General features: G+C 46.7%; 1 protein-coding gene across 1 annotated transcript in view; it reads right to left on the reverse strand.

The window, feature by feature from the left end:
- LOC100058262 (scavenger receptor cysteine-rich domain-containing protein DMBT1) overlaps nt 1-23359 on the reverse strand; it is an 85956-nt gene that overhangs the window by 22696 nt on the left and 39901 nt on the right. The window contains exons 21-35 of the mRNA XM_070276080.1: nt 22743-22960; nt 20685-21002; nt 20265-20306; nt 17829-17858; nt 17177-17330; nt 13559-13776; nt 12627-12938; nt 11754-11786; nt 11250-11276; nt 10507-10660; nt 9498-9715; nt 6959-7009; nt 6079-6117; nt 4265-4294; nt 1210-1245 (exon numbers count right to left, since the gene is read on the reverse strand). Coding sequence (XP_070132181.1) covers nt 1210-1245; nt 4265-4294; nt 6079-6117; nt 6959-7009; nt 9498-9715; nt 10507-10660; nt 11250-11276; nt 11754-11786; nt 12627-12938; nt 13559-13776; nt 17177-17330; nt 17829-17858; nt 20265-20306; nt 20685-21002; nt 22743-22960 — 1880 coding nt within the window. The remainder of the gene's footprint in view (nt 1-1209; nt 1246-4264; nt 4295-6078; nt 6118-6958; nt 7010-9497; nt 9716-10506; nt 10661-11249; nt 11277-11753; nt 11787-12626; nt 12939-13558; nt 13777-17176; nt 17331-17828; nt 17859-20264; nt 20307-20684; nt 21003-22742; nt 22961-23359) is intronic.

The following is a 23359-nucleotide window of genomic DNA, read 5'->3' on the forward strand; positions in this document are numbered from 1 at the left end:
TGAAAGTCTCGAAAGTGCAGTTTACCCCAGTAGGTGGATAACAGAGGGGATCCAGTAGTTCCTTGAAGCTGGCAGAGACTGAGGGCTCTAAAGTGAACTCATGGATGTTGGCTCAAGTCTTGGGTAGATCAGGAAATTAAGAGAGGCTAAGAAAGACCGAGAGGCCTCCCGGAACCAATCCTGAGAACAGACCTGAGCATGTGTTTGGAGGACCTGAACAGGACCCAAGCTTCCTTATGTGCATTTCCAGGTCCCCCCACCAAGAGGGGCTCTGGCAGCCTCTGGAGAAACAAAGAGTGAGTACCTGAGCAAATGACCCCGGCGTCCTCACGGTGGCCACAGTTGTGCATGAACAAGCCTAGATGCTGGCAGTGGCCTAGCGTGGTCTCGTTGCCCTGGCACTGCACATTGTCCAGGAGGATGCTCCCCACACCCTCCCCAAAGTGGCCATTCCCCAGGGCGCCGATGCCCTCTCCGCAGTCCAGCAGCCGGCACACCACGTGGGCAGCGTTGATGTCCCAGAGGTCGTCACACACCGTCCCCCACATGCCGTTGTGGTATACTTCAATGCGCCCTTCACAACGGCTCCTCCCGTCCACCAACCTGATGACAGGCAAGTCTGGGGAAAACTCAGGGGTTATTATTGGAATGTGATCAGCTCTTCTTGCAAGTAATTTCTAATGGGGCTTGTCTTTAGTTTTTACTATAAGAAAGCCTGAATTCTAGTGCTCTAGAAAATCTTGCTTCCTTTTTCAAAGTCCCTTAGGGATGAGTCAAATTAGTGCTCACAAAGGCAGTGACTGGCTTTTCCAGGCTATTTCTGGTTTCAAATATTCCGTTCCATCATTCCCATCTTTGGATTTGAAATATGATCATTGCAAGGATAAGGGTAAAAATCTATTTTGGAGCTGAGTCATCAAATGGCTAACTAACAGCATGGGATTACATCAAACTCAACTTTCCATTATTTTCTTTAGTCCAAACTTGTTCCTTGGCCCAGATTCAAAGTTAAAAAAGTTTTAGAGAAGCAGAAACTAGACAAGCGGCCAGCTCTGCTGGTAACCTCTCGCTCCATATCAGCCCTGTGTTTTTTCAGCCCTGGGTGAGGCATGAATCTGGATGGGGACTGACATTACTGGCTGCAACCAGAGAATCCACTAGAGAGATTCAGTGACCAGGAAGCTATGAAAGAAACAATAAGAGGATTACCAACTGTAGGAGCTGATGCTGGGGCAGCTTCAGGACCTAAAAGAGAAAAGCCAAGGTGTTCATGTTAGTGGAGGTGAACACTTACAAAACGCTCATGGGGCACAAGCTGAGTGGGCACATGAATCTACATTTGTGGCAGCATGGTGGTTCAGGACATTCTTGGAAATGCAGCACCGTCAGAGGCAGATCAGCTTTCCTAAAGACTGAGCCCAAACTAGGTAGCATCTCTGACCTACCTTTCCCTTGTCTAGGTGAGACCCTGGCTTATTGACGCTAATTGGAAGCATCTATCTGAGCTTTTCCAGGGAGGAGCCACCAACACCCACTCAGGAGATCTGAGGCTACAAAATAGGACAGATGAGGGTTTGATGCCATTTTAATTCAGAGTTGTCCAAACACTCACCCTTCAGATTAAAAGACTATCGAACAATAGAGTGGGATAGAAATGTCCTCACCCCGTCTTCATCTTCATCCCACAGGAACTTCATCTCCACCCCACCCACTGAGAGGGAGGGCGTGGCTCTGGGCTGTGGAGAGACTTGCCAGTGGGGTGGGGGTTGCAGATGTTTACTGAGTACATCATTTAGTAACAAAAGGTAACAAAACAGAGTTCTTAAATGTTCATTCAGCTTTTTGAACAGTTGCATAAAAATTGCCCCTAATGACAAGAAAGACCCAACTATGGCAATCAACAAATCAGGAGGGTATTCATATATAGAACTCCCTGAGAAATAGCTTCATGAGAAACTGATGAGATTGACACACAGAGAAAAATCATTCCTGGAAATTAAAAATCGTCCCAGAGCAGGGACACGACTTCCTGCTTCCTATGTATGATTTTGCCCATAGGATCTCTTCCCTTCTTAGGGCCAAGCTGTGACATTGGCACACTTGACACCTGTGTGATCAACACCCTGGGTTGTCTGGATCTGAGGGGTTCCTGAGACAGGGACTTTCAGGCTAAAACTGGGAAATTTCAGGCAAACTAGGACAAGTTGTTCACCTGACCTGGAACCCCAAGCCTTTCAGGGTTGACCTGCCTGGCAGCTATGGCTCTGCTGCTTGTGGGGGAAACCCAGCCTTGGGAGAATTTGTGTACCCGAGCAGACGACCCCGGCATCCTCGTGGTGCCCACAGTTGTGGACAGACAGGCCCCGGTGGTGGCACCGCCCCAGGCTGGTCTCACTGCCTGTGCACTGCACATCATCCAGGAAGATGGGGCCAGAGCTGTCACCAAACAGGCTGCTCCCTGGGGCCATCAGGGCCACCCCACAGCCCAGCTGCTGGCACACCACGTGGGCGGCAGGCAGGTCCCAGAGGTCATCGCAAACAGTCCCCCAGGTGCCGTTGTGGTGGATCTCCACGCGGCCTTCACACCTGCTCCTCCCATCAACCAGCCTCACCATGGGCAGATCTGCAAGAGCCAAGAGCCAAGATGGCTTAGAAGGTTCCCTCGATTCTCGAACAAGACAGCGTTCCAGTCAGAGGCCTCTACCCTAGTTTGCAGTTTACCATTCAAGCAGCATACATCCCCTGGGAAATTATAGATGCAGAGGAAATGAGAGGATTGCTTTGTGTATCTGAAATTTAGCACAAACTCTACAATGTTTTTCCTAAAACTAGGCAGTCTCTTTATGGGGATACGTGCTGCGAGCTGGCTTTGTAGAAAAGACACTTAAAAACAACTTTCTGCTTTCATTCTTTTTTAGGTGTCATTTCTCATATCATTGCTCTAAAAATTCAAAACAATTCAGCTGAATGCTTGGAGTTTAGACTTTGCATTTTTAACCCAACTCTTTCCAAGAATACTATAAAATTCTCAGGATAGAATTAATTTAACTTTCCTTGAATTGAAAATTGTAATGCATTTATTGGGGGTGGTGGAGGTGGTTGGGGGCTGGAAAAGCGAGCAGAAGAGATGGCGTCGCTGCTGCAAGAGGGGAAGGAATTGGCCAAGTCAGAGCGACCTCTGAACCAAAAGAAGATGAAGTCAATTCTTGGCTTCTGAGTCCCAGAGATTGGGGCTGATTCAGGGGGTCTCCTTTGAGAAGGGCCCACAAGAGCGCTCTGTGCATCAGGACCTCAATACAGGCCTTGCAATGATGCTACTGAGGGTGGGTGGGTGACCTGGCTCTTCTTGAAAAGGTCCCTACGTGAGGAGAATCCACCACATCACCTGCTTGACTCTAATGAGCACAACTCTTATTCTATACAGCGCCAGGACCATGAAAATAATATTGGCTACATTTCTGTTGGCCACAGATGTGGGGAACCCAGCCTAAGAAAAATAGTTACAAAATATAAGAACCGGAAAAAGTACCTATTGGATGGAAAACATGTGGCTGTTTCCCCAGAGCTGAAGAAACTATACATGTAAGAAAAAAAAGTACTCATAAGTACACTGCAAACAAGTACAATGAAATTTCATACTCCTCTCAAAAACCATCTCAGTCACATGCAGGAGTTTGCTTTTAAACAACCCCACTCAATCTCTATCAAATACTTATCCTTTAAAATGTGACGGCAGCTCATAAATGTGTACACATTATTCTGATTAAGAATAAGAAAGTAAAAGAAAAAAAATTGATGTCGGGAGTGTGAAGATAAGGCCCCACAGGCCTGGGGCACCTTGTCAGAACCACAGAGCTCAGCTGCAGCATCTTGAGTCCCAGGTGGGCTGCAGGCAGAAGAGTATCTCCCGCCACAAGGCCCACCTGCCCCCAGAACCTCCCACCCTCTCTGGCCTGCTACGGCCTCTGTTGCATGAACCATCACTGTGGGTCAAGAACTGGTGTCTCCGAGGCCTGCTGAAATGCAGATCTCACGTGCAGGAGGGATGACACATTGGCCTGTGAACACCCAGAGCAGCTGCTCCTCTGGGTGCAGAGCCGGGCCTCATGGGAATGGGAAATTCTCTGGGTCTTCTGGGAGGGTGGAAAGGTCTGAACTCAGAACATCGTCAAGGAAAGTTAAGGCTGGAAAGGGAGACACAGCATGGGACCCCTGCACTAGATGGCTGGTCACCAATACCCGGATAAAGTGGATGTGAACTCACAGACTCCTGGATGTACAGCGGCTGCAGAATCTGCAAAGATGGAGGAAACATGAGAGCGGTTTAATAATAGAAAGCAGGATGCTGGGGTGGCTCAAAGGTCATTGTCTCAGTTTAAATGGGACTCAACAATGCTGGTAAACAACTGTTCTTAAGCATCTAGGACTGTCCCCTCTGGGTTTTTACAGCTGGGTGTGGATTGTATCACCTGGCTAAAACTTTGAGGTAGTGATTCTGACAGAATTTGCCTTAGTAACTAAAATACCACCACAAACAACAAAATAGCTAACATTTTTGTGTGTTTATGGTGTGTTATATGCTTGACTAAGTGCTCTATTTGGAATGTCTCATTTAATTCTCCCAACAACTTCGTGAGAAAAGCACCTTTATTTCCTTTATTTTACAATTAATTTACCTTTGTGGACATTCAAGATGAATGGCGCCCTCCCATATATTAAACAGCTAGCATATTTTTCGGAGTTAGAACAGAAATTTGCTGTTCCAGACATGGGGGGAGGTTTAAGGCACAGATATATTTCCAGACTCTCTCTGTAAATTCCAGGTTTGGCCTGGGGAGCTCCATGAGTGGCCCAGAAGACACCTGAGCTCACTGAGCAGATGACACCAGCGTCCCTGTGTGCACACAGTTGTGGGTGAACCAGCTGCCATGAAGACACTGCCCCAGGGAGGACTGGCTTCCAGGTGAGTTGACATCGTCCAGGATGAGGCTGCCTGACCCAGGGCTGAAGCTGTCCCCTGGGAGGGCAGACACAGCCAGGCCACAGCCAAGCTGCCTACAGACCCTGTGGGCATCTTCTATGGCCTGGTGTCATCACACACCGTGCCCCAGGTGTGGGTGTGGTAGACTTCCACTCAGTCCGCACACCTGTTTGACCCATTCACCAGCCGCAGGCCCAGACCTTGGTGGACATTCTAAACAATGACCTCCATCAAGGTTCATCCAGAAAGGCCACCAGAAGAGCCAGTATTTCCTGGAAATTGTGCACTGATAATCGGTAATAAGAAATCTACCCCTTCCTTTCACTTTGTGTCATTCATTTCATTTATTTTTGCCTTGGGTATTATTCAGTGGTTTTTTTGTGGGTATAATTGGTTAAGGAACGATTGTGCTCCTTAGCCAGCTGGCCCAGACACCTGCATCACTGCATAGCTGCCTCCTTCTCTTTCACTACGTGTTGTGAAGTCTTGGTTTCTGGCATGCACGGGGTTTGTTGAATTTTCATGAGAAGCTGTCATGCACACACTAACTGGAGGGTGTGTGTGTGTGCATGTGTGTGTAAGATTCTCTGTGTGCCTTTGCACACCTTGCTCCAGTGACAACAATGATAATTCCCGTCTATGTTGTTCCCAGGATCAGGTGCAACCGCATATGTGAAGATGCTCTGGGGAGTGTAAAGAGCAGTCATTACAGGCTGACCCCCATGCTCAAAGGGCAGTGTTACGAAAGGGAGTAGAGGATATGCTCTGAACACAGCCAGGGTGAGCTCACAGTGGGAAGGGGTGGAGATTTGGGCTCAAAGGCTACCCTCAGCATTCCTAAGTGCCAGCTTCCAAACTCGTCCCCAAAAGCCATTCTTGCATCTCACAGCTTCTTTCTTCTCACTTTCCAACCACAGATTTTCCAGGTGAACCTGGACATTATGGCCCTTTCTCCAGCCACAGGCTTTCGGATGGCTAGCCTGAGCCTGCGGAGGGGTGTGTTTCCACAGGGACACTTCCTCCCACAATAAGGCTGGAACTTTTCTGAGCTAAAACTCTGTGAAAGGAAGGCAATTGAAGAGAGAAGAAAAGATTACCTGTTGATGTGGGCAGCTTTGTGGGCTCTGGAAACGATGCTAAGGACAGACAGAAAAATGTCTTAAATGTCAAAAACATTTAACTCCGAGTTACCTGTCGGTGGGCTCTCCACCTTGTGGATTATCTACAGTTTCAGATTCTAAATTGACTCCCTTTCCCAGTGGGGGTTACTCCTTCCATCACCCATCTGGTGCGTGCGCAGGGCACAAGAGCCAGCTGATACAGGCTCAAGAAAATCGAAGCACGGTGGTTGCTAGATTTTGTTGTAAACAGATATAGTTTAAAGTCAAGAAAGCATTCTTGGGCATCACTGCTGTTCAGTATAACTCACTCTGGTGCTTCCTTTGAAGGTTTGGGGCCTTTCTTTTCCAACTCCTCCATGAGTGTTGTATTTTAGTCTTAAAGACACTGCATGGGAAAGCAGCTGACCTGATTTGAAATGTGACAACTATTGGGCCGATCACAAAGGCAGAGAAAGGCTAGCAAGACATGCTTTCAGCTCCTTCATTCTTTACAGTTCTGTTGGGCAGAAAGCAGCACACAGAGATGCATCTCTGCAGTGCTCGGAACAGGTGCAGCGAGAAAACGACGGCTGACACGTAAATAGCGTGCCCTACATGGCAAGCACTGCCCCAGCTCCTCCGCACGGAGAGCCACTGAATCCCACTGCGGCCTTAGGAGACAAATGCTGCTGTCCTCCTCCTCATCCTTGTCCAGAGGAGGAAATGGAGGCATGAAGTGTTTTGGGGATTTCTTCAAGGCCCCACAGCTGGTAAGTGATGAATCCAGGACATTTGACTCCTAAACCACTATCCTACTGTCCAAGGTGACTTTGCCGAGGCAAGTGACAGTTAATCAATTAAGAACAACTGAAGTTACCTGAAGCTGGGTGACTCACAGCAGCGGACGGTGTTGAGTAAGGCAGGGAGGCTACGAGAAACGCAAGTCAAAAGGTGAGGGTAAGTCACGTCCCTTCATTCTTCTTAAACCCAAGGGGTCCACTTGCTTATTTGAAACAGAAAAGTGCATGTCTTGTTTTGGGGAGAAACTACACCTACTCTGGGCATCTGAGATGGCCCTGAGTTGCCATGGTTACAAGCTCCAGATGTCCTGGGTCTCCGGGTTCATTTCTGTCCTGCTGACAGACACTGCAATGTCATTTTGTGCTTTTTGGGCAAACTGTGGCCACAGTGATGGTCTGCTCGTGTGCAGCACCTATCTTGCCAGTTGGGTTGGTTTTGTAATTCTTCCTGGGTGTGTGGGTGTTGCCTCCCAGAGTAACTGTCAGGTTGTAAAGGGCAGAACCGCATTTATCTCAAGGACATACACCTGCAACTTCAGCAGCAGGAGGGAGCCGAAAGGCTGGATGACAGAGAACCCTGAGCTGCTGCTTTGTGACCTTCCCTGTCACCTCTGACCCACCCCCGCCACAGCTCTGGCCAGGGCCCTGGTTCCAAACCCCCCTGCTCTTTAGGCCCCCGGCCCTATCCTCTGATGTCACACTAGGCATGTGGCTTCACTCCTGATTTGCTCAGAACATTGATTCTGCCCCTTGACTTCTCTCCTCTTCTCTCAGAACCTTCCAGTACCTCCACCCCTGCCTTCCCTTTCATCCTATCTCAGGTCATTGCTGCCATGTCTAGCTGATAAGCCAGTTTGCCTCTTTCCAGCCAAACCTAGACGGATGGAGAGATAAATGGGGGCTTTGACTCCAACTACTGAATTTGTTTGCAGAAACTCAGCAGGGATAATGCTGAGGAATAGGAGCCTTGGGCTAGCACCTGTGCTCCCAACTCTGTGACTTTCAGCAAGATCTCTGTGTTACCTGTGAAACGAGGGGGTTGAAGCAAAAAGATAGTTCCCAAAGGCATGACTCATCACTGGTGGGGTGTGAGAGAATTTGCCATGGTGCAACTTCTATTTTAAGGGTTACATATTTATTGCATTGAAATTTAAAAATTTACATTTAGTTCCATTCTGATTAAGAATATTTTCAGATATGCATGGGCATGAATTCATTAGACAGTTCACCATATATTTTAATTTTTAAACATTTTAACCTTGTGATATTGCGTGTTTACTTTTATCTACTGCCTATTTATGGCAAGTGATCCTGGCTCTCCATTTATGGTGGTGATGGAAAGTTTCCTTGTAAAATGAGTTCATTTAAGTGAGAAAAGAGAGTCAATGTAAAGGAAAGGATTAAAATTATAATGTGGGTAGTAGGTGGGTGGTAGGTGGGTGGTAGGTAGTAGGTGAGTGGTAGGTGGGTGGTAGGTAGTAGGTGAGTGGTAGGTGGGTGGTAGGTGGTTGGTAGGTGGGTGGTAGGTGGGTGGTAGGTGGGTATGACAGGGATGGTGCAGGGCCATCTGAAGGCTGAAGCTTGGAAAACAGTGACACATGGCCTGTCCAGAACTTCCCTACTGCAGAAGACTCAGAGCTAGAATGTCATTTCACCCACCTGCTGCCTCAGCATCAGGCCCACCTGAGCAGATGACACCGGCATCTTCGTGGTGGCCACAGTTGTGGGAGAACCAGCCACTGTGCAGGCATTGCCACAGTCTGACTTCAGTCCCCACACACTCCACATCATCCAGAGCAATGGGGCCCAGGCCTCGGTTGAAATGTGCCTGCCCGGGGGCCGACACAGCCCTGCCACAGGCCAGCTGCCTGCACACCACCTGGGCATCGTGCAGGTCCCAGCTGTCGTCACACACGGTCCCCCAGCTGCCGTTGTAGTGCAGCTCCACGCGGCCCTCACACCGGTGGCTGCCGTTGGTCAGCCTGAGCGCCACATCTGGGAAACACAGACATGCCCGACTCACTGCGCTGGGGGCGACCCCTTTTCTGCAGCTGTCGCGGAAGACCTGGGCATCTCTTCTGAGCCGACCAGCTCTCAAAGCTCCACTCTCCCACGAGGGAGGGAACTACTGTGGGTTAAAGTGACTGCAAAGGGACTTTGGGTTTGATCTCTCACGTCAGTGTGATTTTCAGGGGGTGTTTTTTAAAGCTTTTTCCCTGGAAAGGACTGTCTACTTGACAGAGGCCAAAGGAGGCCCCTGAAAGCCCTGTGTGGAGTGGGAAGCCCCAAGCACGTGAACACTGGATACTGCTGCTCTTGGTGGGGAACAGCGTTCTCCAGGCAGATGAAAAGACACTACGCATGCGTTTTGAATGAAACAGGCTCAAAGAGAGCATCAGCTAACCCTTTCCCAGAGCATGTGATGTGCGCTAATATGAGAAGATGCATGTGCACGCGTGACTCCACATCTGACCACTTTCTCCAGTCAGATCTTGGGGGTAAACTGAGGAGGGGGGAACCACTTTCAAGTCCCTAGTGTCCAGGCATGGAGTGGGCCATCCAACCTCGCCCTCAATACCAAGCAGAGACAGGGGCTAAAATGACCAAAGGACCTACCAGTGCCGTTCTCGTCTTGCATGAGAGACTCATAGGATGCATGAAAGCCGATGTTGGTGATGATAGCGTCGCTGTGGAAGACCACCGTTAAGCGATTTGAGGAGGAGGTAAATATTGGCATTGCACCAGAACAGAACCTTCCCAGAGAAGAAGATTCACTTTGTGACCCATCAAAGATTTCAATGAAGTCGTACGGACAGCCATAGAAATTTTCCATCCTGTGAAGTGAGGATATCATTCAGACTCAATCCCCTGGGGCTTTTTCCCAGTGAGCACTGCCCAGATGGGTTCAGGAAGGGTTCTGGAAAAGCTGTCTGAAACCTACATCTCTTCACACAGGTCAGAGGAAATGATCACCCCGTTGACACAGGCAGTATGTATCCTGTTTCTAAAAATCTTTTAATTTTTAAAATTTTCATTCAATTGTACTTTTTGAATATGTATTATAAGTACAAGGAATACAATTTAAGTGGTACTGGCAAGTATTTGGTGAAAAGTAAAATTTTTCTCCCACGCCTGACTAGTGCCCCTCACTTCATTCCCCTTCCCAGAAGCAGCTACAATGAACTGCTCCTTTCCGGGGATGGTCTACGCACAAATGGCAGTGACTCTACTACTGTCCATGGTTTTCTTGTAGATCATTCCATAACAATACACCCTAGATGTGGGACAACAATATATGACTGTACCAAAATCTGCATATCTGATCCCACACTGATGGGCAGCTAGATTATTTCCAACCTATTGCTACTATAAGAATGCTGCCCTGATTGCCCTCGGTGCACAGGAGCCTTTATCTGTGGATTAAATTCCCAGAACTGGAATTGCTGGGGTAAAAAATCCATGTATTTAAAATTTTGATCAATACTACTTTTGAAGAAAAATCACTTTTGAGAATTAAATATGGAAGTTGGGTGTTTTTCTTTTCATGGAGGTGAGGGAGCAGGCAGTATTCCTGGTGTCTATAATCAAGTGAAGAGGATAGTAAATGTAGGCAGTATTTACTTACTTCACCACTGCAAATGTAAGTTTGACATGAGCCCTGATATCCACTTGTATGTCCCAGGCACACACCACATTTGTGGGGTATTTTTTAGGGTACCAAGGACTGGAGAAGGAGCCTGAATTATTTGTGAGCAAACCACCACAGTGGAAATTTTCATCTGCAAGAAACAGTGAAGAAACCCCATGAGAAGGGTGCATTGGCCTCTGCTGGTGTTTTTGGAAGGGTCAAGAGGGGATGGAGTGAGGGCAGAAGGAAGACCTTGTTCTGGGGCTGCTTTGGCTGGTAACTGACAAAGTCAGCTTTGGAGACTCCTCTGAGTTTCCAATTCTGTTCATTACCAGACAAGATCGTTACATGTGCCTATCAAGCTTATGGGGTTATTGTGAAGGGAAATGATGGTGACATACCAGGGCTTTATGAACCCATGTGCACAGATAGGTGTGAGCACACGTTTTAATGACAGGGATGTGAAGACAATGCAGCGATGCGACAAAACAGCATGGACTAGAATTTCCTCCGTTTTATTATCCACAGACCCTGGCTGAAATCAAGACCGAGATTACTTAAAGCATCCCCTTAATGGCTGAAATATTGGATCTGGTGTGGAATTTGTTAAAGGCACCTCTGTGCTGGGGCTTTTCACGTGTAAAAGGAAGAAAGAGCATTCATCTAGTTGCTGGAAGTGCTAAAACTGAAAACTGAGTAAATATCAAACCATGCGAAGGGTTTCAATAAAGCTGAAGTACCTTTAGGGGGGCTGTCACCAGGCGGGTCTGTGAAAACACATGGAGAAAAAATGATACCGTGAGCAAGGACTTTGATCCAGAATGCTCCTTTAAAGTACTTGAAAATATTGACACTCACAGCTGTGATTTCTCTGTGCCCCGGGGAACAGAGAAGATGCTGCCCCCGGGGTTTCTCTTTCCTTGCTCCCCCCAGCATCTACTGCATGATCATTACTGCAAGCAATCAACCCTCTGTTCACAGCAGATACTGACTCAGAGAACCCCAGTGGCCCAGAGATGCATTTCTGGTGAGTTTGAACTCTCGTTCTCTCCTAACTCTCTCCCACCTCTCTCCCCACCCTCTGCTGCCCCAGCCCCACCATTTTATCAACACTAATGAGCTGCATTGCTCTTGTTAATTAGCAACTGAGAATTTATGCTGTCAACTGTGCCCCAAATTCAGGATAAAGGATTCACATACATCAGGGACCTGGCAACAAGTTGAAAAGTATGGAAGAGCAATACCTGTTGGTCTTAGTTTTGGATTGCCATCGATACCTACACAAAGACACAAGAGATAATGAGAGATGGATTGAGTAAGGCAGTCACATAATTCATAAAAAAAAAAAATCAGGTTCCTTTTTTTTAGGATTAAATACATTCTATTCTCGGCAGCTAGGATTGTAGTAGTAAAACCAGTCAATATTGGTTAAAGACTGTTAGCCTATGGCAGCCCACTGGGTGAGGGAGCACACTCTGCTTCTCAGTCTCGTGATGGCTCATCTAGTTGCCGCAAGTGCTGAAACTGAAAAGGTGGTATTTATTTACTTTTGGTCAGTGATGGGGCTGAAGGAGCTTTAGTAACAGAGCCGAGCTCAGTCTTTGTCACAGCACCTGGTAGGCAATACTTACAGAGTACGGACCTGTGTGTGATCTTGGATATGCCTTTGTTGTCTCATCAATAAAATGAGGATGCTAATAGTCTCTACTTTATTAGTATGCATTAGTATTAGTATTTATTAGTATGAATGAGAATATGAACGCACTGGTTTCAGCAGAGAGCCTGGCACATGTCAAGCACGCTTTGGACACCAGCTACTATTCCTATTCAGGAGAGAGTGGCTTGTTACCAACACATGGCATGTCTATCCAAGAATGGGATGTCTGATGATACAAACCACCTACTTAATCTTTTAAGGTGGGTCTTTGAACATTTTACAGGCACAGCAATTTTAGAGGAAGAAAACTAACTCTTAAGCAAATTGATTTAAAAAGACGGCTTAAAGTCCAGGGCTCCTTTCTGAGTAATTGCCTGCAGGTGTTGACTTCTTCCTTCCCAGAGGCTGCTGGTGGGTGAGACTCCCTCTCTGAAGTGTGCTCTGTCCCATGAAGGCTCACCTGAGCAGATAGCACTGGCATCCTCGTGGTGCCCACAGTTGTGGGAGAACCATCCATTGTGTGTGCATTGCCACACCTTGGCTTCATTCCCTATGCACTGCACGTCATCCAGCATGATGTGGCCAGTGCCCCCTTCAAAGTAGCTCTGAGCTGGGGCTGACAAGGCCTCACCACAGCCGAGCTGCTGGCATGCCACCCTGGCATCTGTCAGGTCCCAGCTGTCATCACACACCGTGCCCCAGGTGCCATTGTAGAAGACCTCCACCCGGCCTTCACACCTGTGACTGCCATTCACCAGTCTCAGGGATGCACCTGGGGGACAAGAAAGCAGGCTGCTGAGCTGTGGTGCTGTCCCCACACTCTAGGACCTTCACCAGATAGAGCATGCCCAGCACTTGGGCATATTTTCCCACATTGGGCTGTTGGAGTCTAGGCAGGGTGGCCCTGTGCCCTGATTTGCCTGGAATATTCCTGGTTTATGACTGTTGTAAGGATCCAGGAGATCCTAAGAGATCTATATGAGTGTTCTGGAGTGTTTTTGTATTGAATTCAGATGGAAGTAAGGTGGGTTGTAGTTGTAGTTTGAGATAGTTTTGTTCCAGAAGGATTTGCCCTATTGCATTTTCTCTTCCTTTGGGGAAAAAGGAGGCCCTCATTTGGATCCTTCATCTACACACACAGCCAATACAAGATATGAGATTTAACCATCTGTTTCTTCAGCTGGGATGTTCTGGTGGAGGAAGATGACAGTGAGAGGCAGAGCAGGGGGAGGGTGGGCTGGGGCCTGTTAGTGTCAGAGCGGACGGACGTCACTCAGGATGTCATTAATGAAGGTGGACTCCGCAGGTCAGATTTAGGAAGCATCTCCTCTCTTAAAGGGAAAGGACACAAATTAGATCTACTTCCTTCTAGGTAAGCATTAGGACACCTACCACTGTCCCTTTCATCTTGCCGAACGGCATTGTACAGAGCATAAAACCCTGTATTGGTGATCATGGCGTCACTTCTGAACACTGCGGTCATGATGTTCGAAGAGGAGAGGAAGGTGAGATCTGAGCCAGCACAAAATCTGCCGCTGGAGAGTGAGGCAACTTGCTGTCCATCAAACACTTCAAGAAAGTCGAAGGGGCACCTAGAGACGTCTTCTAATCTGAAGAGGTACAGGCAGAGTTAATCTCCCCAAGGAAACGTGCAGAGGTGTCTTAAATAGAATCATCATTTGCATCACACCCAGCCAGAAACTGCAATCATCCTTGCCACCTCCTTGCAACCACACACTCCACTAGTGGCCCTGACCTCTTAAATATCGCTTGAACCTGCCCTCCTGTCCTTCCCTATTGGGACTGCTCAGGTCAGTCAGCCTTTGATCCTCTCTCACCTGGTCGATTTCAGCGGCCTCCCAACTGGAATAGTGGCTTTCAGTCTCTCTTCCTCTCAACTTCGAGTGTCTCCTGAATGTCCCCCGGCTCTTGATTCACACCCTGCCACTCTCTGGGGTGGTAGCAAGTGTCTACTAGGGTCTTATTGGGTAAAACTCTCAACAAGTCCCAGAGAAGGGATAAGTGGTCACAACTGTAAAAGCTCCAAGGGCCTGTTGAGTAGGACTCTTCCCTCTGATGCCCCAAATTGCCTGGTTCAAATCAAGTGTTTTCATGACATGTTTCATCCAACTTGGATGATCAGAGAAGCTGGCCCTGATCATCCTGCCTAGTGTTCTCTTGACTTTCTCCTATTACCATATACGCACATTTTTTTTCTTCATAGCACCTATCAACTTATCACTAATTGAAATTGTCCGTCGAGTTACCAATTTATTTGAGTACTATTTGTCTCCCTATCTACAATGCAAATTCCGTGAGGGTAGAGATCTTGTCTGTCTTATTCAGCCCTATAAACCCATTCCTAGACCAGGACCCACACAAAAAGTGGCATCACTAAACATACGCTAAAGAATGTCAACATTTATCTAACACAATGAAAATGTGAGATATGCACATTGGCATTTAAACAACAGTAAATAGCCTTTGATACATGCATTATAAGTGCTCATTGCATAATACATACACAATGGACACAATTACATTTGTGTACAAACTGCTGAATTTGAAAACCTGTTTATTGCGGAACATATCTATTCCAATAAAGAGCCAAGTGCCTCAAAATAACCCATTTTTAAATTTAGAAAAAGTGATAACATTTGTGTGTAAGGTGACAGCAGTGTGACAGTAACAGATGACACTGCAATCTGAGAAATCATTTCATTAGAAAACAGGACACACTTCACTTAGCAAGAATGAAATGGCATATTTTAAATATGGATATAATTTTTACAAATTGAGTGTGAAACAAATCTCCGTAGAAGCTGAAACAGAAAAATAGAAGCAAACTTCAGTGCAATGCGAGTTTCTCCCTCTCAGCACTATTGACATTTGGGGCTGGATCATTCTCTGCTGTGGGGGTTGTCTTGAGAATTGTAGGACACCAGACTCCACCCACTATATGACAGTGGCACCACACCCCCCTCGCCCAACTTGAGACAATCAAAAATGTCCCCAGATACGGCCAAATGTCCTGTGGGGAGGTACAATCACTCCCAGTTGAGAATCACTGGGGCAAATAACCAACTTTATGTCCTAAGAAAAAAACCCCAAATATCAATAAATCTAGATTTAAAAACATCAAAACTTGGAAGTCAGCAACTAAGCTCTGGCTCCGGGAAACACATTACACAGCTCCTTGATTTGTGTGCTCTGAAACTATAGTAGTAAGTTTATGTTGGAATGGTGACCTTGAGATTTCAGGGGATTTGGGTCATCACAGCTGCTTGGAATAAACACTTTCCAGAAGTGATGAAATGATACTCTGTGCCCCAAAACATTAGAACTGTGAATTTCATGGATTTGAAATGTATGGTACGAAATCTTCCCACATTGCTTTCAATAAATAAATGAGTGTGGAATGAATGAGTGAATGATAAATACATTTTGCTCATAATACATAAGGACCCCTGATGTTAGTTTTATGTCCTCCCTATTCAAAAGGAATTTTAGCCATCAGGTAAAACTAATTTAATCCATCCCTCACTCCACTGCCAACTCACTTAAAATTTTTTTAAAAATTTGTTATTATTATTATTATTATTATTTTTTGAGGAAGATTAGCCCTAAGCTAACATCTGCTGACAATCCTCCTCTTTTTGCTGAGGAAGACTGGCCCTGAGCTAACATCCATACCCATCTCCCCCTACTTCATATGTGGGACCCCTGCCACAGCATGGCTTGACAAGCAGTGCGTAGGTCCACACCTGGGATCCAAACCGGCGAACTCCGGCCCGCCGAAGTGGAATGTGCAGAACGTGTAGACTTAACCACTGCGCCACCGGGCCAGCCCCCAACCCATTTTAAATTTGAAGGCAGCATTTAACCATTCAGATCCTTGACTGCTGTGGCCAACGAACACAGATGGAAAGCAGTGGCAGAGGTCCGGGACAGACTGCATGACGATGTCAGGAACAGAGAACGACCCAGATGCAATCCAGTGTAGAAAGATGAAACCAGGGTTAAATGTTATCAGGAAAAGTAATATTTTCATTAAAAAGTTACTCATTTATGTGTATATGAATATATATGTATATATACATATAAATATGCACTAAAATAGGATGAATTCCTTTAAAAATGTGTGATGCTTGGAGAAAGAAGTAGGAAGTACAATATGTATGATAAGAGGAATGAATGAACTGAGGCTGCCTAATCTGTAGAAGAAAAAGCTTAGTAGAAACATGATAGAAATTCTTGAAAGGAGGAGCAAACAGATGTATTTTGTGTAGCATCAGAGGAAAGAACGAAGATCGGAAAATGAGAGTGAAGAAAAGGTTTGGGTTCCTTTTCTTTTCTGTGTCCCAAATGGAGCTGGCTGAGAGTAGAGGGGTGAGGTCTTCAAGTGTGGGTCACCCCAGCTGAGGCTCCCTTGATGGCCTGGTGTCAGGGATGCTCATGGGATATTCTCCAAATGCATAGGAGGTTGAGCTAAATGATTATAAGACTCTCTTAAGCTCAGATGACCAGACCAATTTTCATCTAAGAAGTGAAAGGATTTGTTACACAGTGCTGTAGGCTGAATATTGTGTCATCTCAAAATTCATGTGTTAAAACCTAACCCCCAGTATGATGGTATTAGGAGGTGGGTTCCTTTGGGAAGTGATTAGGTTATGAGAGCAGAGCCCTCACGATGGGATTAATGCTCTTATAAAAAGGGCTGAGAAAGCTCCCTTTTCCCTTCATCCATGTGAGATCATAGTGAAAAGATGGCCATCTGTGAACAGGAAGCAGGTCCCCACCAGATATTGAACCTGCTGGTGTATTGATCTTGGACTTTCCAGCCTCACAACTGTGAGAAATAAATTTCTGTTGTTTATTGAGCTACAGTTTATGATATTTTTGTTATAGCTGCCGAACAGACTAAGACACACAGAAAGGCCATCTCTTTGAGGAAAGCATGGCTTCCAATTGAATCTGGGCTTTGAAGTAGAGAAGGGAAAAGCTGCTTACTTCAGGCTTGGGATCATCAGTTTTATGTGGAACTTCTCAGCCACTTGTATGACCCAGACACACTCCACGTTGGTGGGGTAGTTTGCTGGATACCAAGGACTGGAGAAGGAGCCCGAGAGGCTTGAAATTACTCCCCCACAAGAGTTACTTCCTCCTGTAAAAGCAGACAAGAGACCTACGTTTGGCTTCTTCAGACATGCGCCTTGCATTTTCTCAATTTTCCCAGGTGTAGAATCCAGAATTCCACCAAGCTCAACAGAAAATCTCAAAATGGGAAGGAATCATGCTGGTATTAGATGTAGCCATGCTTGGCTGGCATGTGATTGTATCCCTGAGAGGGAACGAAGGAGGGGGAAAGATGTATGACTGGCAGGCAGGACTCTAAAATCGTAGGTGAGACTGGCAATGGGATTGGACATGTATGTAGCAGGTGTGGGGCATCCAGCTGATGCTTCATTAATGCTCTCCCCAACTTCCTGTCATACAAACCAGCTCAATTCAGATGTAGATGATCCATCCACTTGTGAGGACTCCATCCCACCAATTCCTTCCCCTCATGGCAGCTAGGACAGACAGACATCTATTCTGCTTTTACGAATTATCAAAGAGGTTCAGTCCTTGACAGGTCATACTTTCAATGAAAGAGAGTTACCTTGTGGCATAGGGGCTTGAGGAGTGGCAGCTGCAAAAGTCAAAACAGAAGAAAATCAGGAAAGAGCTTAACACCATAAAATCCCTTATACTTAAGTACAAATGAATAAGCCTGTGACTACTTTGAGTCTTAATACATGGAGTGGAGACGCTCACTTCTTTTTTCTCCCTGATCTGGGATGCAGCCTCTCTCCTTCTTTAAGTGATTCACCAGAAAAATCACAGAGAAAACACAGTTACATGACTTGTTTTCTCTTATGTGCTAGGGTCCACCAACCCAGGGGCTGTCCTGAGGTTCTTGAGGCATCACCCACAGTAACACTACTGGGCTTATGAGCATGCCACTATGTCTGCAGAAATTTATCAAGTGCCAAAATGCAGGACAAAATCTGGAAAGCTAAGACCCATGGTGGGAAAGGTAGGTTGGACAGCACTCCGTTGAAGTAAGACAGGGCTCAGAGGGGATTTCCAACACGTGTGAAGGTCCTTTCTTCCTCCTTTCGTGTGTCCTTTTGGCTTGGATTTCTGTGTAGCATATATTTCTATATTCTAGATGTATCCTTAGTCCCCACTGCATGGCAGGCAAAGGGCTGGGCAGGTCCAGAAAGCCTGCTCACTGGAAAGCTGGAACTTGTTTGAGTTTTACTCTCACTGTTTAGCGAGGAAGGAGTTTGAAGGAAATGGGTGAGATGCATATGAGAATTCCTTTATCCCCATTGTCTTTCTCCTCAGGCAGCGCTGCTGCAAGGTGAAGAGCTGTCCTTCTGAGTCCTTCTTCAGAAAGAGTGTTGGATAGCAGGAGAACAAATTTTTTCTAAACTAAAGTGTCTCAGAAGCATTTTTCCTGTGATAAAATGTTTGATATATAACATTTTTCTCAACGAATTAAACGCCAAAGGCCTTATTTTGTGTGTGTCCAGGCAGGTGTATAGTGTTCTATCACAAAGAGGTTTGCTTACGGTTGGATACTATTTAGACAAAAATGGTTCCATTCCCCTGTACCCCAACCCCGAATTCCGTTTATTCCATGACCCGGTCTCTTTTCTAGTTAGCCATGCATTTCTGCCTCAGGAAAGGGATATTATATCAGAGAGAAAAAATAGAAAAGCTTCTGAGGTTTGAAACCCTAGGCTGCAAGAAGGCTTGGGCCCAGAGCTCTCTGAGGACCCAAAGCCATGCCCTCCCTCCTCCTGTTCCCAGGCTAGGAGAGAGTCCTCATTGGGCAAGAAGAGGAAAGGCCAGCAGGAATCAAAGGGAACTTCCCTGCTTGACAGTCCCTGAGAAAGTGTTCTGTGGGCCCTGCCTCCTCTCCAGGGCTGCTGCATAATTTGTGTTTCCCAGTGCAAAATGAAAATGTGAGGTCTCAGCCAGTGGTGGGGAAATCAATCTCTTCCTCCCACAGGTCCACCTCACAACCCACACCACATGGGCAGCCTACAAGAGATGGCAACCTCCACCTAGGATGCCTGTGGGACCTGGATTGGAGTAGGTAAGAGGTCCCTACCAAGTGTGCTTCCAAATGCATCATGGCAGTGCCAGCCCATTGTAGAGACAGATGCTAGCCACCTTACCTGGCCCTGAAACACCACAAGGCTAACCTGACCTTGACCTTCCCCTTACCCAGGACCCCACTGAGGGCAGAGAGTGGCAGCAGTCACCAGTCAGGGTTGGAGAAGAGGCTGGGAGGGGCCCAGGGTGCTAGCAGGCAGGGCAGTGGCTGCTGAGAACCTGTCCTGGAGAGGCAGGCAGCTGCAGGAGGCAGGACCACACATGCCCTGATGTAGCTGGAATCTTGAGTCTAGGAGGTCACTGCCACACATGGACTTTGAGTAGATTACCAGGAGGAGGTCTACCCTTTCTCTACTCCTGCTGTGTTGGCTAAGCCAGGAGGCCCACAAAAAAGCCCCACATGGCTTCACTTCTCATCTCCAGTCTGCTCTTGACCCACTGGGAGAGTTTGGCATTCAGTGCACCTTTGTTTTCTTGCATGCTTTCACTTTCCAATCTACATTCCCGAGAGGCAAACCTTTCCACTTTCTCTCCTCTCCGTATTGACCCCCTTCTTAGCCACTGTGATGGAACCTGCCTCCTTCTTTCCCCTCCTGCCCTTCCTTGCTTTGCCATCCAGAGAGGAGAGTTTTGGATGTCATTTCATTTGGGAAATGTGGTTTTTAGCTCATTGTCCAAGTCACTGGTTCTTAACCTTGGCTGCATTTTGGAATCACACGGGAAGCTTTAAGTATGACTGATGACTGGGTATGACCCCAGAGATTCTGATGTGACTGGTCTGGGGTGCAGCCTGGGCATCAGGAATTTTAAGAGCTGTCTAGGTGATTCCAGCATGTAGGTCACTGTCCATCAGTGTCTAGGTCAGGACAGAGATTAGACTTCTTATTCACTTTGAAGAGATACTAGAAATTCACAGTGTTGGACCTACCTGGGGGAGCAGGGGTCACATCTGGAGCCCAGTCTCCAGCATCTGTATGCAGGAAAAGAGGGGCAAATTTAGGAAATCTAAATTAAGTTCTATGAAGACAAAGAAGTGGTGGTTTTCTAGTGCGGGCAGTTCTCAAGCAGGCAGTCTTCATGTCACACAAGAAAAAGAGCATGTTTAAATTCTAGAAAAGCAGCTTCAGACCTGGGAAAGTTGCAGAGAACAGGACCCGCCAATTGTATGTGTGTCTTCAGAAAGGAGTCAGGCTCTCAGGGTTCACTGTCAACCTGGCTGAAGGAACTCTCATCTGTCAGGCCACCGTCCTTAGCTTCCCTGGCCCTGTTCTGTGAATGCCCTCCATCCATCACTAAGAAGCTGCTAGCTGAAAGATCAGAGAGAAGCTGCCATAGAAGGAGAGGTTACCTGAGCAGATGACACCAGCATCCTCATGGTGGCCACAATTGTGGTCTGACCAGCCAGAGCTAGGGCACTGGCCAAGGTGGTTCTCGCTTCCTGAACACTGAATGTTGTCCAGGAGGATGTCTCCAGAGCCTGGGCCAAAGTGGCCCCTTCCAGGGGCAGCAATGGCCTGTCCACACCCCAGCTGTCGGCACACCACCTCAGCTTCTTTCAGGTCCCACAGGTCATCGCACACAGTGCCCCAGATCCCTTGGTGGAGGACCTCTAGGCGTCCTGAACATCGTCCGGAACCACCCACCAGCCGCAGCTCTGGTGCATTTTCTAAATGGAGGAAGATTTTATTTTTGAGTTGGGGAAGTTTGAAATAGGAAGGATTTCTAGCTCCCACGTTTGTGGCTAAAGCAAACAAATGCAAGAGCAAAATTTTAAGGGTGTCTTGATTCCATATTAGGTTAGAGTTAAGGGCTTAAGAGTGAGATAAAGGTGGGTTTAAACCCCAGTTCTACTGCTTCCTAGTTGTGCAAACTTTGACAAGTTACTTCATCTCCCTTGGCTTCAGTTTCCTCATCTGTAAAGTGGGGACTCTAAGCAGCCTGTATCTCAGAGGGCTGTGGTGAAGAGTTGATAAGAATGTGAATATAAAGCACAGTGCTCAGCTCCCAGCACACCATGGTTCCTGCAGATCTTGCCATGTGGTTCTCTGTGCCACAATTCTGGATTCCTGGGGAAATGGGTTCCCAGTGGCTTTTATTGATATGTCTTGGATAAGTGCTTGGATAAGTGTAGATTTAATCCCCTGAGGGCACGTGGGCCACTAGAGTGTTCATGACTTCATAAAGCCCAATGGAGATGGCTATTTCTGGGCTGACAGGCTGTGGACAGCTGGAATTACCTGCTGTCTCCTGGAGACACCCTAGGGACAGCTTTCCTGTACTGTATCCACAGGCTTTGCCACACTGGCCTTCTTTCTATTTCTCCAAAATGTCCAACTTTTTTCTCCCTGAGAGCCTCTGCATTTGCTATTCTCTCTGTCTGGAATGTCCCTTCATTGTCATTCATCACATGTCACCTCCTGTGCAAGGCCGTCCATTCCCACTCAATCCACAGCAGCATCTCATCCACCTCAGGCACTCGCTTCTATTCTACCTGCTCTGTATTCCGAGCCATTATCACTGCCCAAAATCATCTTGTTTATTTACTTGTTTCTTGTGTCTTGATTCTCCCTCTCTCCCCCATGTCCACCCTACTATAAACTCCAGGAGACAAGGGTGCCATACAGTTTGCTGTGTCTCCACACTTATAACTGGGTCTGGCACATACTAGGACCTCAGTAAATATTATTGGGTGAGTGAATGATGATCTTGAGTCAATTAATGGTCTGGATTTCTAATGCTGGACCTTACTTAGCCTCCCCAGGGCAAGATCTCAAACATGCCTTTCAGGGTCAAATATATAAGGAATTCCATTACTCAGAAACAAATACCGCCACCCCCTCACCTCAAACTGAAGCCAGAGACTTACTACCTGGTTTCCTTGGTGACCTGAAAGCGTCACTGGGGCTTCAGCAAGGGCCCCTGATTATCAGATGCCCTACAATCAGCAGGTAGTATGCTTGCTGGGTGCAAAATTGGACCTGGCTCTGGAATGACTGCCTACAGGGCCATGGCTGAAGGGGTCCCCAATCCTCTCATTGGGGTGAGTCTAGAGTCCAGTGCATGCAAGGTATTAAGTGGGCCAGCCGGTAGAGGAAAGTGTATTCTTTAGGAAAGTTTGGCTTTTAGATTTCAGCACTCTGGACAGTTCCCAACGGAGGGTAACGACAAAGGAGCTATGGAGAGGAGCAGCCTGCCCGTTTACGTACAGGCTGCAAATCACTGCCTTATTTCAATCGTCCACGTGGGCTTCTTAGTGGGAAAATCTAGCAGCCATGAAGCAGGGCTTATGGGGCCAAGCGTGGGGGGATTTTAAAACTGAATCCCAGGCCTCTGCTAATAAGGGGGTTCCTCAAATTAGAAACTGTTCTGTCTTTTAAAGACCAAAAACCTACTGGAAGCTTCCTACCTGACTCTCTTTCACCCTGTGGAATCGCATTGAATAGAGCATAAAAGCCAGTATTGGTGATCATAGAGTCACTTCGGAACACCACTGTCATGATGTCTGAAGAGGAGAAAAACATCACGACTGCTGAGGCACAGAACTTCCCCATGGAGAGCGAGGCAATCCTGGGGCCATCAAAGATTTCAACTGAGTCATACGGGCATCCAAGGACATCTTCCAGTCTGGGGGAATCAAAGTGAAGGGTCAGCAGCAGGTTAGAACTTCCTAGATCCTAAAGCTTAGAAAGTATGGCAATCATAGAATTGAGTATTTGGATTATATTTTAAATTGTATATTAATATATAAAATATCAATTAATTGTTTTAGATGCCTTATTATTGAAACTCTTATCTTCTTTGTCCGGGGGAATATATGAGGCTTATTGTTATAACAGTAAGAGAAACTTTAAAATCATAATGGTTTTGGCCAATCACAACCTATATGGAACATTAGAAAATGCTAATGTACACTTCAAATAAATTCTTAACAGTCAAATCACCTCAATGATCAGCATGTAATCAACATCACAGGCAGATTTTCCTACCTCTATATTTCACAACATTTCCCTACCCAAATTTTTG

Source organism: Equus caballus, chromosome 1 (assembly GCF_041296265.1).
Source record: "Equus caballus isolate H_3958 breed thoroughbred chromosome 1, TB-T2T, whole genome shotgun sequence".
NCBI lineage: Eukaryota > Metazoa > Chordata > Mammalia > Perissodactyla > Equidae > Equus > Equus caballus.